Here is a 13,298-nt window from a genome sequence, read left to right on the forward strand (position 1 = left end):
GTGAGTAGGATTTAGTGGCATCTACTGGTTCAGACTGCAACTCCCTCACTTCACCCTTCCCTTCCAAGCATGAAGGAGAAACTATAGTGACAGCGTGAATGGTCCTATCTGGAGACAGCGTTTGATTTGTCTGTTCAGGGCTACTGTAGAAACATGGCCGTTAAACATTTCGGACTGGAAGGTGACCCACAGCATCTGTAGATAAAAACAGCTCATTGTAAGGTAACAAAGCCCCAATAATTCTTATTTTCAGGTGATTATACACTAATGAAAACATACCTGTGAATATTATAGTCCATTTCTGCCAGCAGATCCTCCTGAATTATACACACACATTATCATCATTAAGGAGCTGGTCTGGTTTCAGTGCATCAAGTAAATTCTGATACACTTCATAGAACATCTTTAGCCACTCTATGGATGGCAGAGTTGGTTGGTCAACCTCTGTGACCAAAATATCTCAACCCTTATTGGATGCATTGCCTTAAAATTTTGTATAGACGGTCTTGGTCTCCAGAGGATGAACCGTACTGACGTTGGTGATCCTCTGACCTTTCCTCTAGTGCCACCATAAGACAAAAAATGGTTGATTGCCATGGAATTTGGCACCTGCATGTAATACCCGTTTAGTTGATGAATTGTCCCATAACTTAATTTTCATGTAGCGCCATGATCAGGTTAAAAAGTTATTCGTTCGGGACTAAATACCTGCAAAACTAAGCACAAATTGTCTTGTTTAGTGCTAATTGGCAAATGTTAGCATCCTAACGCACTAATCCAAGATGATGAACATGGAGATTAAAGATTATACCTGGTCAGCATCAGCATGTTATTTTATGGTGAGCATGTTAGCATGCTGGCATTAGTATTTAGCTCAAAGCTTTACTGTGCCTAAGTACAGCACCGTTGATTATGCATCCCTTTTTCTCTATCCTTCCCTCTCCGCTTCACAGAAAACAAGACAAAGATCAGAGAGTGCACGATATGGAGACAAAGACAGGCAGAGACACGGAGAGGAAGAACAGAAGAGGTAAGAAAGAGGGAGGAACTAAAGACAGTTCAGAGAAATGGACAAAGTCAGATGGAAAAATTATTCTACAGGACGAGTCATCAACTGGTCGATAGCGATCAATCTTTCCAAATCGAGTGCAGTTAGTTTTTGTTGCTCTTCTTTCACATTAAAAGCTCTACTGGTGAATCACATGGAGGTTGTTATTGTGAAGCAACAATATGAGATGTGATGTATTTCCCTGAGGTAGGTGCCAGGCACTGACGTCCACTATTGGGTAAGTGTACACAGCAAGATATGAAGATTTTCAGGCTTATTTTTTACATTTTAAATATCACAGGGAGGAAGGTAAAAAAAAGAAACCACCGTGAGCTATTGAGGAAAATCCAAATTCCCGTCATTTGTTTGGAAATGTTTTCATGTTTGTGTCTTTTCTAAAACATAAACCTTTCATGAGCCAAGAAAGAAAAGCCATTTTCATCTTGATGACAATTCATTTTTCAACCATTCCAATGTGTTTTTGAAATTGTTTATTTTACTTAAAGGGTAATTCAGATGTGTGAATGTGTTCAAACTCCAAAGTTTTAGTAACACAAAGAAAGGAACTGATCGAGGCAGCATTGCACCAGCAACTCCCACGTTCTGCAAAATTAAAATTACGTTTTTTGTCAATTGAGTGTGGTGGCTTTTAACAAAGCAACATAGTGTCTTGTTAAATAACAAGGATCTTAGTTCTTAACCAAAAATGGTTTATCTCTATGGGGAGCCTTTCCATAATGTTGGCAGACACTTAAAATAACAATCTGAGCCTGTCAGTGCCAAAAACAAACAATTAAAGCAGCCAGTGCAAACCATTTCATGGCTCACGGCTGACTTAATCTACTGAACCAGTTTCAAACATTTTGTATATACTAGTTATTTAGACCCCCAAATATGTAAAAATAAATAAATAACTAATAGCCGAACTTCAAAGTAAAACTTACTTGTACTTATGTTTTCATACTTAAATTTCATTGTATCTCAAAAGGAAATATTGCACTTTTTACTCCTTTACCTGTATTTGACAGCTATAGTTATTACTTTGCAAATGATAATTCTACATCTGAAACCTATGACCACAATATAAAAAGCTTTATATTTTTTAGAAATGTAACTATCCAAATGTATGTGAATTGTTTAAAGATCCCCTCCACGTTCCCTAAAATGTCAGTCCTTGACTTCACTGCAAGGTTTGTCACTAGAAAGGTGTTTTTCCCTCTCCTGAAGGCGCAGATGTCTCCACACTTTCCCTAAAATCTGAGATTCAAACGAACCCCAGGCAAGCTAGATATAATATTTGAAAGCCAATTGCTTTCCTAGCAAAGCGTGCAGTTTTTGGATGCAACTCAGACCCTGGAGCTTCTTTCCACTATCTTTATGTAATAACAATGTGAACACAATGTAACATTGTAGCAGGTATTACATGTTTCACAACCGCTAACTCTGTGTCAGCCACTGCCAGTTACAAGTTAATAAGTTAACAAACGACATAAACAAATAACAGATGCATTGCACTTAGCATTCCTGTACATCTGCTCGTCTCCGGTTGTGTTGCATATCAGACGCCTCAACTGAGTCTGGGTCGGACTGAGGTTCAAACATGCCGGCTCTGGCTGTGTGTTCAGCTGTGTAGGCTGGTTTTGGGACTTTTTTATATAAATTCTTTTTACTGTTCTTTAGTTTCACCTTGATAAAACGAAGCCGTACTCATATCTGTGGTTAAATATTCTGCATCAAAGTAATATAATGAAAAGCATCGTTCAACATTTGAACACCTGTCTTTCCCTTTGATTAATGTATTTCTGATGATCTTTGCTTGGAGGACATTGATGACCACCAATATCGAGATACTCAAGGAGATGAAAAGAGAGAGAGAGAGAGAGAGAGAGAGAGACATTGTTAACTTATCCTGCCCTGCATTGCCTCCGCTCTTCCCCAAGCCACACCCATATTCCCACATCCATGTTTTGATTGGTCGGGCTGCCAGCAACAGTCTGCTCTCCATCCCCTCTGTTCCCCCACTCCTCCCACACCCCTCTCACCCTCTCTCGTTCTCCATGCAGCTAGTCAGTGAATGAGTCCAGTCAGACACAAGCTGTTAAACAGCACAGCCCCTCTCTTGCTCTCTCTCTCTTTCTCTCTCATTATCTCTCTCTCTCTCTGTCCTTTCCCGTCTCAGGAGCAGACAGTCAGTGGAGCATCGGCACGGCAACGGAGCGACACAGGACTGACGGAGAGAGAAGAAGCAAATCTCGCTCACAGCAACACAACATTAAGAACATTTACAGCAGAACAGTGACTGCAGTACAGTTCAAATCAAAGCGGAAGCAACAGATTGCCCCCCAGTTGTTGCAGCAACTGATGCTCTCCCGACTGATCTGGGCTTGGAAACAAAGCAGATTTGCAACAGCTCCTGCAGCTGATGTCTCCTGGGTTTTGAAAGTCAGTTTATCTGTGTGAAAGAAATGTTTTTTGCTCTGTCAAAGCACGAGGAAATGACAGCGCCGTGCAACGGAAACGAAAAGCTTTAATTCGGTCGGAAAGCAACACGTTTCAAGCTGGGCGTCAACATCACCTCTACCACCAGCGTCTCCTCCCGGATCAGAAGAAGACCAAGCATCCGAGCTATGAATGCACAAGCAGGAGGAGGATGTTAGATTGACATGCAGAGTTCAGGGAGTTTTGCTGTGAAACAGAGTAAGGTCAGCTTTTATCAGTGTGAAGAAGCAGGTAAGACTCAAAACCGAACAACAATAAGTCCATCAGACTATCACCTGGACTTCTGAGGACAAAAAGGGATGAAGAGGAGTGCGTACACCAGCATCTGCCTAAGAACGGAAGCAAAGCACGAATCCAAAAACTAGAGCAGAAATGACAGTAGGGGAGAGCTTCCACTCCGCTACGCACAACCACAGATAGATGATCAGTTAAGAAAAAAGCATCAGCCAAGATATCATTTATCAGAGCACTTAACCTCATCAAAAGTGAGCAACCAACAGAGATATCTGAGTTCACAAGGATGATTTTGCACCGCTGGAGCTTGCATGTTGTCTAACATTCAGAGAGACAGCAGCAACAGCAAAATCTTCCTTTGACGTCAACTTCTGCTGCCACTTACTGCAAGTACGTTTTTGCACCGATTATATTCGGTGTGAGCACCTTGGGGTTCTTGCTTGACTCTTCTTTTCGGGGTGAGGTGGATCTGCCGTGGGGGGCAGCTGACAGCCATCCAAGACGCCGCGAGCCGTACTCCGCGTGAAGAATGCCCAGCCGCGCTTGGCCAAGCCGGCCGACCCGGGCCCGACGGCGGGCCTCTACATGGAAAGATCGCAGAGCCGCATCAGCCTGTCGGCGTCCTTCGAGGCCCTCGCCATCTACTTCCCCTGCATGAACTCCTTTGATGAGGACGATGGGGGTGAGTGGGAATGACACACAGACACAGACATACAACCACAAAAATGAATGATTGAGTCATACATAAAACATAGGACACAGGGGACATAGTATGTGTCACCTGTCTGCTGGAAAACTGACGTTTCCACACGTCCGGCAGTGTGTTATGTTAATCTGTCAGGGATCAGAGAACATCTCATTCAGAAAGTCATCTTCAACATGTGCGTGTCCTGCTAAAACCATGTATATTTTTATTACTTATATTATGAATTGTTAAGATGTGTGTATATTAGATCCAATGTGATCCAGTGGTTTGACTTAGCTCAAGACACGCTGTTATAGTCTGTATATTGTGCACGATATGGGTAAAAAATTATACTTGAATGAATTTTCAGCGGTTAAAAGTTATTCATCAAGCAAATACCAAAAATTCTCTTGTGAAGATGTTTCGTATTTGGACTGTTTGGACACAACAAACAATCTTAAGATGATTGCTATTTTTCACTGTTTTGTCATTTTATAAAAAATATAAATCTATTTGAAAATACAGTATACATATTAAATGAAAGTGAATATATTTGCTAGGTGCAGCCCTGCTAACACTGACAGTACAGATTTGACTGGGAGCCGATGGTTGAATCGTAGATGTCCACTTAGCCAATAATGTTGGCATTTAACCAGATTAAACACATCCAGTTTATAGTGTCTGTGCATGCTGTCACACCAAACTTTTTTTTTTATCCTCCGAAATGTCACTTGAAAGCTCATTGAATAACAAACGCTCTATAAAAAGCCAGTCTTAATTTGATGCCAGTGCTCATTTCACATACGCAACCTGTAGAGTTTATGATGTCAGTGGGATGAGACATGAAAAAAACAATGTGTCTTCTGAGACATATTTGCCTGAGTAGACTCCAGTGGAGGAAGAAGTACTTAGATCCTTTATTTAAGTAAAACTAATATTGCCACAGTATAAAAAAAAGTCCTGCATTTTAAATTGTACTTGTAAAAAATTAAGTATTACCAGTAAAATGTACTTAAAGTATCAGAAGTGAAAGTACTCACATAAAAAATGGCCCCTTTCAGTGGGTGAAAATATGTAGCCGTCAAGATGATCTGTTTTTATTCTACACGTTAAGACAAGTTACAAGTTATCATTGTGTGCAACAAGATAGAAAATAATTATTTTGGGACTTCAGGGGCTCTCCTGTTAGTTTTGTTGCCGGGCAATTTACTGCTTTATCATTCTTATAAGTACATGATGACCTCCTGGAAATCCCAGCAGAGCTTTGCACTCACACCTGAGTCGAATCAGCCTAACTGAAAACAGCTGTGAGGGTCTTTGGGGCCTTTAATCTGTAACGACGCATCATATTCTATAAAATGATTGTGTGTTTTGTATGTAAAATCAAAGTAACTATAGCTGTTCCATAGATGTAGTGAAGGAAAAAGGATAATATTTCCCTGTGAAATGTAGTGTAGAAGTATTAAAGTGGCATGAATTGGATATACAAGTAACTCAAAATTGTACTTAAGTACAGTACTGAAGTAAATGTACTTAGTTACATTCCATCACTTACAGACTCTATTGTCTGTATTTAGCTTTGGCTTATTAAAAACAGCACAGTTTTGATCCTATTTCCTTAAAGAATTAGATCATCTCATCCTAAAATATAGTACAATTAGACTAAGATTGATGTGTTTTTGATGTTTGTTGTGTATGTGTGTGCACGCACGCAAGTGTGTGTGTGTGTGTGAGTGTGTGAGTGTGTGAGTGTGTGTGTGTGTGTGTGTGTGAGTGTGTGTGAGAGAGAGAGAGAGCCTGTGCACACCTGTGTGGTTATGTCAGGTTTTCTATGATGAGATTGTCAGCAGGATCAAGTATTTCCCCAAATTGGATGCATGAGATGATGTAATTCATTTTGCTCTCCACTGGTATTATTCCTACATTACATCTACTCCTGATTTCCTGTCATACTAATCCAATCTTTTCTGAAAACTGTAGTACTGGATTGTCTTTCCCATACAAATTGAAGTGAAGGTTACGAGGATGTATATAAGAGTATCTCTGGAAAAATAACAGGTTTTGATAAGGTTGTGTGTTTTCAGGTTTAAACTGTTGTATGTGTAAGCTAGTGTTAAGTAGGTCATAGGGTTGCTCAACGTGTAGAAATAACACAAACTGCTAGATAACAATAAAATAATTAGAATTCAAACATTTAATAGATGGTTTATAACACACTATAATGCAGTTGGACATTTTAAGTAGGTTTGTATCGAGACTTTTTAAAGTGTTGCTAAACCTGCAACACACAACACATTTCTGCAACTTTTTTCACATTAAGCCACACAGTGACAACAGATGGCTGTAGCTAGCTCACATATTAAAAGCAATAACCACGGACAGTACATATAGTGGACGGAGCTTCCCGGTCTGTGAAGTGAAGCCTATGCGAAGTGTCTTAAACATGCATTCTATGTAGAGGCCAGCAGGAGGCAGTATGGAGTCTTGTGAAGACTACTACTACTGCGCACTTCATTTATTATCTCTTTAAACAGTTTCAAAATAACTTTATAGTCTGAATTGCTGGTTTCAGTCTACTTCCATACAGCATGATTTTCATTTAGTAAATTACGGTCCCATTTAGAGTAACACAGGCGATAAAGCAGGGTATGCTTTACGGCGAGGCTACCTTGTGATTGACAGCTCATTCTAAGTGAGTCTGTCCAACGTGCTGCACAAAACTCAGATTAAACAGTCAAACTACGCAGTGCTGGTCAAATATGCGTAATATTGCTCTGCTTATTCCTCTCTCAAATCTTTTCAGAAACATATTTTAGTGTACTTGAATACGACAACGTGTGTGACGAGGTGAGCTGCCATTGTTTTCTGCTACAGAGTTGAAATTAAGCGCAGCCCAACTCACAGTACTACACTGCCGCTCGCTCTGAAAAACTGCCATGACAACGGCCATGATGCCAAACTCAAGTCTTCAAAACTGTACTCCACAAACCAATGGGTGAGGTCACAATAGGTAAACACTTTGCAATAACTCTAACCTTCTTATGACCCCAGAACCCAATGGGCCCCAACAGCAGGTTCACTGCATGTCATCTGACTCTTGTCTGGTTTAATAATTGCAGTTTTTAAGGGTTTTTAATTAAACCAGACAAATCTGCTGTTTCATTTGCTCTGTGTCTTACATTTGCAAATTAGTCTGGCAATGCCAGGCTAGGTCCAAATCTAGTTTTAAGATCAAAATCGTTTTAATCTATATTGTAAGTTGTTTGCATTGAATTTAGAGAGCAGTAGGTGGGAGGTTGGCCCAACAACAAATGTCTGCCCAAAGCCCCCTGGCAGGTAAACCTGTGCATGACTGCCAGAGGTATATATAAAAGCTTCATCCTTAAGGATATTTTTTACTCTACTCTATTATTTTAAGAGCTTAGGTGCTGCTGTTGCTTTCCCAACATTTCGATAATACCAGTAAAAAAAACCATGAGGGAACAAACGGCAGCAGCATGGTCAGCAGAATCTCAAGAGATTTTTTTCACACAGTTGGAACTTGTTGGAGCAGCTGGGACAAGACCAAATGGTCTGCTTGGCTGAAACCACCTGTGGTAATTGTTTAGATAGCAAATAACAGTAATTTCCAATCCAATACTTGCAGCAGCTCAGTCTAACCAAACCATTCGCCCAAAGCTCTGAGATGGAAGCTCATTCTTAGAAATATCTTGCTCACCACTTTCACCTGCTGCTTCTCAGACACACACACACACACACACACACACACACACACACACACACACACACACACACACAGTTGAGAGCAACTAATTGCCTTTGTGAAATCCGATTGTCAATGAGACACAAAGCTGGAATGAGGGAGAATTTAAAAAGAGAACACTGAAAATGATTGTGATCTGTTTATCAGAAACTAGAATTGACAAATTGACTTGTCCTGTGCTCTCATAGGGGCATGTGGCCTGTACCGATCACAGATAACACTGCGGTGCACAGTACTGAAATCACCTTTAATCACCTGGGTGAAAGTCAATATCATACCTGTGCCAGTGAAGCTAATCCCCCCCAAACATTGTGGACTCGGTGTCCTCTGGGTTAATGTGCTCCTAAACCACAGTTCAACAGCTCCATAATCTTAAGCTTTCACTGAGTTGTCCTTTCTGGGCTCCAGTGACCAAGGAGTTGAGGCATCAACCATGAATGAACAGCAGCCTGGTTCATGTTCAACCTTTGTGGCATGTCAGTCCCCGTCTCTGTCTTCCCTCATTTCCTGTCCTCTCTGCTGCACTTATGTAATAGAGTCATAAAAAAGGCCCCCAGAATTGTTTTAAGTGTAGTGATTATCATCATACATGTATTATGTTATTATTAATGTTAGCAGCTAGCGGCGCTCACTGGTCCTTTAAGGCCTGATACTCATTAGACACAAGCCCTAATATACACTCGCTTTCAGGGTCATTGTCGTGGCCAGCATGCTGTCATTTAATTGCCACCCTGATCCCGACATTATCTGCGATGTTATTTTTATCAAACATATGTGTCTCTTTTCATGCGGGTCTTGCAACTATTAGTTACTAGTATCCATATTAATATGATGTCCTGTGATGTAATGACATCTATGGTGTATGAGCAGACACAGAGCATCTGTTCTTGAACTGCCACATTTTCTGATATTGTTCTGAGTTGTTTTATAAGAATATTGAATAGCTTAGATGCTCTGTGGCTATATTTACTGAAAACAGCAGTAACACCGTCTCTATGTCTCTCTCTCATTGCCACATACTTACAAAGACAGCTTATTTAGTTTTTTATATGTTGGAGCTCCACTCCAGACATGTTTTAAATTACGATTCACATTTGTTGAAAATAAAAACTCCCTAGCTACTAGGTAGACCGATGCCCATTGTGCAGCCATAGAACATGGTAAACATTATTCCTGCTAATGAGCAGCACCGTAGTCTTAACAAATGGGACCTCCTACATTCTTTAAATCATTTATTACTTCCCATGAGTTCATTTTCACTATTTTCATGGTAGAGATCTACCTGTTTCCTCTTAAAATGGTAAGTAAAATGAGTTTAGTTGTGTTTGTGCTTCTCTGAGTAGAAGAATTTTGACAAAATCTCATATTATTACTTCAATAAATTAAGTGTTGGGTCGGCTGTCATACAACATATCTATATTTTGAACAAATTTCTGGAAAATTGGACCCCAATTATTCACACTGTCACCTGTCTCCAAAGTGTGTATGTTTACTGACGCCAACCAAGAGCAGGCTGATGAAGGACGGCATGCTGGGAACATCACCTGTATGAAGGTGTGAATCATTTCTTTACACTCAGGAACAGATTTCAACGCACTTTTGTCCGTCTGCACGTCTCTGTGGATAAACACACCCCAACACGCACACCTCCGTGCATTGATGTGAGCACTACAGAGGAATGCTCATGTTCCCGCTAACACAAACACACACCTGTATGAGCACTCATGCATTCACTAATAGCGGTCTTCCCGTGCCTCTTTTACGATTGTGGGTAGCCACACAAATACACAGGTCTGTGTACACGCACACACACATGCACAGATTTGAAAGCAGTGTGTGTGGTAATCAGAGCGGAGCGGCAGGCCGTGGTTTGTGGCTCTCAGTCTAATTAAATGCTAATATGGCTGCTGATTGTGGCTGACTGCAGCTAAATAGAGGCCTGATTGCAGGTTAATTCTTTCTCTCTCTCCTTTTTTGTCCCAATGTCTCTCTATCAAGCTTTCCCTCTCTCTCAGCCCCCTTTTTACTTTGCAGTTTAAAAATCATGTTTGCAGGTTAACTCTGCCTTTCCACCTTAAATTGTCTTTTAATCACTTTCCATCTCATTTTGCCACTCTCTCACTTTTGTTTAATTCAGATATGGTTTACTGACAGGTTGGGCAGGAAGTCTGTTCTCAAAGCAGCAAAGCATCAAGTAGATTAATAAAAATAGAAGGCAGAACACTTCTCCTTCCTGAAAAACTGCAGCCTGAACTGTTGTTTGTATGTGTCTCGTGTTTCAGAACAACCCTCTGACATTCCCACCATGTAGTTATAAGTTATCTTAGTGTCAGAAAATCCGACAGGGCTGTGATGGTGTCGGCACAGGTACAGGTGAGATAATAAAGTGTGATCCAGAAAGACCAGTTTAAGTAATAGATTCATGAGTTTGAATGCTTATCATACATCTAAACACTGCTCAGAGAGAGGAAAGTTATCATGGTGGCAATTATTTTAACCTCTGTCTAAACAATCCCAGGGTTTTTGCAAGCTTTTTGGGGATTGCTGTGGCCTAAAATGCCTGATTTCACTGCAGCTTCTTTAAAAAATCTTTAGTAGTTTGGTATGCCTCAATGTTTTGCGCAGGGCACTGCTATGATTGGTAAAACTCACAAGAAACTACAATGATTGGACAAAACTGCTAGGGGTATTCATGGAGATTGGTTGAATTTGCATGAATTGTCGCGATCGCAACATTGCAACTTCCTAGAGGAACTGGTAAACGGTGGAAGTACTGCTGCGTCCAGTTACAAATAATTAATTTGTTCAGCTAAACTCTGTGACATCTCTACATCAAATCTGTCCTGGGCCAGAGACTTAAGTCCTGACTCCTGCAGCACCTTTTCATACATGTATCCGAGAGATCTTCAGAGTTGATTGCAGAGTATCATTCCTTTGCAGACAAAGGTCCATTCATGAACAGATCTAACAGAATGCACAAAACATCCTTCTTTTATAGCCCCACAACCTGCAGGATTGCATCATAAACTCCACCTATTTTTCTTTTTCCCCAGTAACATCCAATCAAACATATTGGTGTCTAATTCCTAGTCACAAGACTGTCTCAATGGTGTCAGGCTTCAGGCACCTCAACCCCTTCCGTTTGTATCAACAGCCTGTCATGGTGTCACCATTAGATCTTCAACATGTCCAGTCTTGTCCGAGTATATCTGAGCATATCTCTAAAGGCAGGATTGTGAATTATTAGAGTGTATTACTCATTTGGTTCACTGAGTGAATAACAAGGAATTTGCACTGTAAAGATTTATGTCCACCTTAAGAGGTACAGTAAGTAACCTTTAAATCAAAAGGTATACGTGAGCTGAGTTCAGCTGACTCCTGTCTCCAACATAAATCTCCTTGCATCTCTCTCATAGACCTGAATTACAGTTTGCTATTTTTCCTCTCTGTTCTCATGTCTCTACAGATGATCAACAGGCTGAATACACACACAAACACACTCACACACCCTTATGTATGTGTTATCTAGCAGCTCAGGTGTCAGATTTCACTGCTCCTGGTGACAGACTGACAGCTGAGCTGATTCTCCGGCATTACAGAGTAAATGTAAGACATGAAAAATTAAATGTTCACTGAGCGACTCATCGATCCGTCCATCTCATCATCTCATCACCTGTCTGACACAAACCGACATCCAACATCCCTTCCTCCTACAGGTCTGGTCTGGAGGAGGATCTATTGGCAGGAATGGAATATGTGTAACTATGTTTTCATTAGTGTATAATCACTTGAAAATAACAATCATTGTGTTTTTGTTACTTTAGAATAAGCCTTTTGTATCTACTGACGCTCACCTTCTATTTGAAACCACCATGTTTGGTAGCCCAGAACAGACAAATCAAACACTGGCTCTAGATAGGGATACATGTTTTGCATGTAAAATCACGTTCTGCAAAGTAGAGAAAAAGTCTTACAAAATGGAACTATTCCATTATTTTTATTCAAAATTATACCAATATACTTCAGTATATTCTTACTTGTTATATAGTTACTCAACCATATATTACACCTTCGTACATTACTTTTAAAACAGTCAAATTCTAGTAATAACAAGGGTCATTTTGTTTACGAAGAACCATAACTACAAACGAGAAAGGAAAAGTACATTGCTAAAAGCTGTTTTAAAAAAATAAAGGTGAAGCGTTTCAGGGAGGATTTTCTTCCTCTCAGCCTTGTACTTGTTCATTCTGATCTTCCCATTAATCAGATGGAGAAAAAATTTCTAATATAGAAACAGAACAGGCGCTGCTGCTGCTGCTCAGGGAGACTAATTGAGTCTATATTTCTTTTTGTGAGAGGGTGTGCTGCTGTAATTCTGTCCTTGTAAGGACCAAATGTTCCCACAAGAAGAGAAAAATGAAGAAAATCTTCCAAAGTGAGGATTTATTTTTTTGGCCCCTTGCTTCCTTAAACGTACAATATATAATTTCTGCTGCTAGCAGGTCTCTCACATAAAAAGCAAAACAAAACGTGATTAGAATCTGTCAAAAAAAAATAGTTTCACCTTAAAAACGCTGCTCAGCAGGCAAAGAACATCCTGGAGGGTCTGCGAGCTGAGATGCTGCTCAGCTTGTTTTTCTGATAACTTAAGATCCAGACATCCAATGAATAAAATCCTTCATCCGGTTAAAATATAAAGAAATAAATAAACTGGATAAAAAGTCAATTTATGACAGCTTCTGGTAGACGACCACAATCCTCAATGAAATTACAGATTCTTTGAGTTTGAATATTGTTGTAAACATCTGCAGTAATGTAAGTGGACAACTCAAAATATGTAACATGAGTAAGACATTTTAATGTTATATCTTTAAGAGAACAAAATCTTTCGTTTCTGGTGCAGATTATACTGTACTTTGAAGGTTTAAACTCTGCAGAACTCATGTTTCCCTCCCAAGAGGTAAGCTGTTTAGTTAAATAACAATGTGTGTAAAGTGTGAGCATGCACCAGGTATTATGGTGCCATAAAAGCAGCTGAGGAAATGAGATGTCAGTTATTGTGGGAGGAT

At 40.1% G+C, this 13,298-nt stretch overlaps 1 protein-coding gene across 1 annotated transcript in view; it reads left to right on the plus strand.

Annotated features, from left to right (window-relative positions):
- The first annotated feature begins 3,077 nt into the window (after positions 1-3,077).
- Positions 3,078-13,298, plus strand: part of rims4 (regulating synaptic membrane exocytosis 4) — a 65,607-nt gene continuing 55,386 nt past the window's right edge. The window contains exon 1 of the mRNA XM_051413819.1: positions 3,078-4,463. Coding sequence (XP_051269779.1) covers positions 4,367-4,463 — 97 coding nt within the window. The 5' untranslated portion in view covers positions 3,078-4,366. The remainder of the gene's footprint in view (positions 4,464-13,298) is intronic.

The sequence above is a fragment of the Dicentrarchus labrax genome, unplaced genomic scaffold (genome assembly GCF_905237075.1).
Source record: "Dicentrarchus labrax unplaced genomic scaffold, dlabrax2021, whole genome shotgun sequence".
NCBI lineage: Eukaryota > Metazoa > Chordata > Actinopteri > Moronidae > Dicentrarchus > Dicentrarchus labrax.